The 6,000-nt window shown below is 37.2% G+C and overlaps 1 protein-coding gene across 1 annotated transcript in view; it reads right to left on the reverse strand.

The window, feature by feature from the left end:
• The window catches only part of lrrc49 (leucine rich repeat containing 49), a 34,568-nt gene that overhangs the window by 24,056 nt on the left and 4,512 nt on the right, over nucleotides 1–6,000 (reverse strand). Inside the window, 1 exon segment of the mRNA XM_008405525.2 lies at nucleotides 2,401–2,604. Within this exon segment, the coding sequence (XP_008403747.1) occupies nucleotides 2,401–2,604 (204 nt within the window).

Raw genomic sequence — 6,000 nt, forward strand, 5'->3', positions numbered from 1 at the left:
TAAGGCTTTGAGACTCCAGTAAACCACAGCGAGAGCCAAATGGAGAAAACACGGAACAGTGGGGAACTTTCCCAGAAGAGGTTCACCCACCAAAATAAATTTGTCATTTTGTTTTACGTAATCAATAGTGAGTAGAAAAACTTGTTTCCTCATTCTATTGTGAATTATCTCATGTTACATTTTACGTCTTTTATTTCAAATATAAATTCTTGCAATGCATCTAAACACATTGTAAATCACCCCCAAATAATTAATTCAGTGAAAAGGTGAAATTTATTCTTCAGACTTATATTTGAGGAGTTAGAGACCGAGCGATTTATGAAAATTAAACCAGCTAAATGCAGTTCAACAGAAGACGAATAATTTTAAATCAGTTTTGCTGATTTCACTTTTCATCTGCCTTCCCTTTCGTGTAAAAGAAACGCCTCTGCACCTGGAGGATGGCGTTTTACTGTACTGTGATAAAAATGCTTGGCAGAAAGAAACACTAATGATAGAGACGAGAGAAACTGCTGATGGGTAGCAATTTCTATCTCTTCTTTTTCAAATAACATTAAATCCAGTAATTATTGTTTCTGAGCTTGAAGGCAAAGGACACGATGAGTGATAAGAGTTTTCACTCAATACACAAAGTTGGGATTTTTCTCCCTCGCTCAAGGAAGCAGACCAAGACTTAAGGGATTTGCATACAAATGAAGGGGCTTGTTTTGGCACGCACTGCTCTGTTTATCAGATTAAAACTATAGTAACCAAAGAGAAGTGATTTTCCGCGTTTMGAACATCCAGTTTCTCTTTCACTGCACCGGAAAGTCAGTGGGAGGTTATGGATAATGACCTCCCAGGTCTCCCTAGGCAACAAAAACRGGACGGATTTCACCCCAGACTCTTGGACAAGGACTCTATTGATTTCACTTCTGGTTTCGCTGTATTTTTAACACGCACGCCCCATTAAGTCTTATAAAAATAAGAACAGAAATAATCTATGGAAACTGAAAAAAATATTATTTGCACCTCCACCACGTGTCAAAATAAGCATGTGTTTTTTTTGTTTGTTTTAATTGCAGAAAAGTAATGTGTGTATTATTCCAAGTAGAAGTGAACAAAATGAACWYACACAGACACATACATGCATGGTTCCATTTAGAAATTTACTTGTGATCATTACAGCTTTGAGCTGAGGCATCTCCATGCTGTACTGGATAAAAATAAAGCAGTGGGAAACGGTAAATTACAGCCATGAAAGCACACAAAACCCACCAACTCACCAGCTGTGCTGCGTCTGATTAATTCTTTTTTTTTCACTTTTTTTATTCAGGCCATTGAAGAGAGGAAAAGAAAGCATTGGGGTGTTTTGCAAAGTTATTCATATCCCTTATAGCTTCCCTTATTTTGTATTATTACAACCAAAARTACTATTGGGAGTTTATGTGCTACACCACCACAAAATAGTAATTGTGAGGTGCAAGTTAAAAAAATTTTAAAACTCTTTTACAAATTTAAAATCTGAAAGTGTGACCAGCATATGTCAACAGCCTCTTTTACTCTGATGATATCCCTAAATTCAATCTAGTGTAATCTCAATATTAATGAACAAATAGYATCATCAAGGCCAAGACACACAGCAGACATATCACGGATAATGTTATGGGGAAAGTAGTGTCACAAAATAATATCCAGAGCTTTTGTACTAACACTACATATCAACCTGAACACACCACCCCCTCAATAAAACATGGAGGTTGCAGCATCATGCAGTATGAATGATTTTCTTCAGGTGGGAGAGGGAAACTGGTCAGAAATGATAGGAAGATAGATGAAGTTAAATACAAGGCAGTCCTGGAAGAAAGCCTGCAAGAGATTGCAATAAACTGAAGACTAAGCCGGGGGTTTAGCTTACAACACAACAAGAAGCCTAAACATACAGATAAAGCTACAATGGAATGGGTCAGACCATAGTATATTCAGATGCTAGCATTTTCCAGTCAAAGTCYAAACCTGAATCCAATTGACAATTGCTTTTWAAAGACATTCTCTGATCAAGTTAACTGYGTTTGAGCTAGAAAAATTAATGAACCAAGTTTTCAACTTCAAAATGAACAAAGCTGAGATTTTCAGCTGTAACTGCAGTAAAAGGTGAGTCTTCAAAGTATTAACTATTGGACTGAATATACACATTTGTAAATGGCTGTGTAATTCTTCTTTATTTGCCCTAGTTAGTTTTATAGTACCAAATCCCAATAAAATTACATTAAAGTATGAGATGGTAACGGGACTTGTAAAAAAAAGTTAAAGAGTTGTTAAATGTTTTTCAAGGTACTCCAGTTAAGACTTTTAACTTTACTTTCATTTAATATGTAGGGAAAACTAGACAGACCACATGTTGGTAAAGAGGCTTCTTACCACCACAGAGATGCAATTGTACTGCAGGTTGAGTTCAGTCAACGAGCCGAGGCCCTGCAAATTCTCCACGCTTGAGATGCGATTACCGGACAGGTTCAGAACTTGGAGTTCTCTCAGGTGGGATATATTTTCCATCTTCCTGATCTGTATCAAAGCAAATTGGGGAAAATTACATAAATTTAATACATTTTAACACATTCAGCACTGAATCATTTTAATGATCTGCAGATATTAAAAAGCTGTTAAGAAATYATTCCACTAAAACTGAACMATCACTCTTCCTATGGCTTTCTTGGAATCTCATATTACCTATGTAAGGGCTATGATCTACATCACAACCAAACACAGTAATTATTGTATTTCAAGCAAGCAGCAATTCACCGACCCATGACTTCTGGTTGAACCTTTAAATTATAAAAACAAACATGTAGCTGGAGGCCATTCAGTGGTGRAACCTTTTACTTCCTTCCTCACCTTATTATTAGTAGGAGGGGATATTTAGGAACCKTTCTGTTATTTCAAAAACTTCACATGAATCCCTCCAGGCTGCTAAGAGGCTGTGAGATGTTGTGCTTGCTCTCTAAATTTCTCTCACACCGAGAGAAATTTTTAAAGGGCCATCAAGAGTTCACTTTCTAATCCTTGAGATTATTCCAGTTGCATGTACACGCACTAACATCAATAAATATTATTAGTAGAGGTGTGCCGATCGATCGGTCACCGATCATAATCTGGACAATTTTTGTGAAAAAGTGCATGATCGGTGATCATTGGCTCTTCTTGCCGATACCAATCACCTGCATCTCATTTCGCAGCCTGCCTGTGCAGCTGGTCTCCTCTTTCCTTCACACTGCGCAAACGCGCAGCAACAAATCCTAAGCGATGTGGAACTATAACGCACTGAGTGAATGGGGACGTTTGCGTGTTGCGGCGAAAAATTGAAGCACGTCAAAATGCATCAACACAACGAAGCTAATACGATATAAAAMCAATGCCATACTTGACGGAGTTTGGCTACATCGAGGCTCACTGCAGTAAAAAAGACATATGGAAGATCAGATAGCAGGTAAAGCAGCGCACAGCTACAAACCCTCACCCGGATTAGCATGATTAGCGGTCAGAAAGCTAAACAAATAACCCGCAAAATGAGCTGCGATGTAAGACGCAGGTTCTGGTCTCGCTGTTGGACCGCTGCTACGCGCTACAGGTAGTAATATTTCACAGACGGAGCCGCTTCTGCTCCACCTGGTAGTGACTCTCACACCGAACCTCTGCTTAAAGCTGCAGCATCTAACCTAAAAAAATACATTTTACATACGTATTAAAACTTTCGCTGTACTAACATGAGACAGATAATCTCTGAAAAAATAATCGATATCCTCTCTGTTCTGCATAATTACTCCGCTCAGTCAGAAACAGCCACTCAGAACTAGCAGTAATCAGCTAGCCTGTATTTGCCTTTGAATGCTAAGTTTATACTTGGAATTTTTTTGGCAATGTTGAGAAGTTTTATTTTGGCTCTTTGTATTATTTAGCCTCTTCAGAGCCTTCACATGTTTTGAGTCTGTTAAAGATAGTATTACCGATAGCAGTGCAATTTGCACAATGCCTGTTTTGTTTTTTTCTTGCAAAAAGTTATTAAAAACAAGTTTTTGTCTAAATTAAGGTGAATTTATGGTTCCTTTTTCCACATAATGTTACCGGAAGTGCTTATGATTAAAAAAATAATAATTATGTGATCGGTATCGGTGATCGGCCCTCATAGGTGATCGGTATCGGCAGGAAAAAACCTGATTGGCACATCTCTAATTAGAATCTGGTTTTGATTTTCTGTATGAAAATATAAACTGAAAGGATGGAAAGCAGCTTCTGCAAAATGTTTCTGCTAAMTGTAGATTGGAGTTTAAAAGTTCAAAGTAGATATGACAATTGTACAGMTCACTGTTAAAKTAAGTTTCTTATGTGTTAAATGAGGTTACTATAAATAAGTTTAACACTTTTCCATCAGCATCATGCATACTTATCTAAAGAAATGAATATTTGAGAGTCCAGAAGAAAGTTCTAGTTCACCTGATATGCACCCTCTAATTTTCATCAATCTTATAGATTACCACTCATTTTTGATCAGATTTTGTTTGGCAATAAAGTCTGGAGATAATGATAGAAACTGGTCATAAAAGGTTGAAAGCAAATAATAAAAAATATWATAAAAAGTATGAAAAGTTACATTTATTAAAATAAATCAACTCCAGAAAGCTTTTTAGTTACTATTTTCATGTGTCACATCAGGTAGCATAACAACCCAAAGACCTGGTTCAGCAGAACAGCTGTAGGATGGATACACAGTCCCAAGGAGAGTATAGCTTTTACAAAGCTAAAGCCAGCTGGACGTGAAACCACATCCTCCTACTAAAATCAAATTGGCAAAAAGATTTGTGTTTGAAGCAAAGTCAACCTTCCTGATTGAGTGTGAAGAGAGAAAAGAGAACTATTGTAATAACGGCAACCATGCAGGTACAGAAAGAGTGCTATCAGTGTCCCTTTGCRAACAGGTACCGTCATTTAAGAACAGTACAAGTTGGACTAAAGTTGTCAGATCTCTGATGAGAAAAGAAAAACTGAAAAAGTTTTAGTCTGGAATGATTTGAGAGTAAAACTGAGACTTTGAAGTGACTGGCTAAAAGCACACAGTCTGAGAATCATCCATTCATTTATCGTTTTTACTTGAATAAACTTGCAGGGATGTTGTGCTGGAGCCCATCTCCACTGGTCATCAGGGAAGAGGCCATCTATGCACACACACAAACACACACACAAACACACACTGACATCCAAGGGCCATTTAGAGAGACCAATTAACCTAACAGTAATGTTTTTGGACTGTGAAAGCCAATTTTCCCTTGATCTGCTTTGATTTGTGACTGGCTGTTATTCTATTCATTAATGCATTAAAAATTCTAAATCCCACCACTTTAATTCTCTAAACACATCAACCAACACAACGTGAACTTTTTGTGTTTATTAATAAAATTAAACAAAACTTAGAATCACATACTTTGATTCATTTATGGGSTATTCTAATCATTTCTTCCTTTTTTATGGATGCTGAACTACTGCTTCAGTATAAGAACCTGCAGCACCTTCTTTCTCTTTTAWGTCTTATGATCCTTGTTAAAAACAAAACAACATTATAATTGACCAGTCAGCCTTTGAAGAAAGACAGAAAATTCTGATCAGCGCAACTCTGAGATTAATTCCCTTTAAACACCATATGTGTCACAAAGACACAAAAACACAAAAACTGTTCATTCAATCAATTTAAGAGACACTTATGACACTGTATCATTATCACAAATACCTTAATGAATACATAAAATGGTTAGGGCAGAAARGTTCAGGGGGCAAGAGGCAACAAACCATTCACTGTGAGAAAAAAATAACATGAYACTGTAGCAGTCACTGAACAGTAATTGAGATGCCTGTTCATGTAAAGAGCAGCCAACACCAGAAAAAGAGAAAGTCTAACCAGAGCTCTGGAGAAGCTCTCTAAGGGGAAGTGTGGGCGGGGATGCTGGCACAACGCTAATTTAACCAAGGAAA

Source organism: Poecilia reticulata, linkage group LG3 (assembly GCF_000633615.1).
Source record: "Poecilia reticulata strain Guanapo linkage group LG3, Guppy_female_1.0+MT, whole genome shotgun sequence".
In the NCBI taxonomy this organism is placed as follows: Eukaryota; Metazoa; Chordata; class Actinopteri; order Cyprinodontiformes; family Poeciliidae; genus Poecilia; species Poecilia reticulata.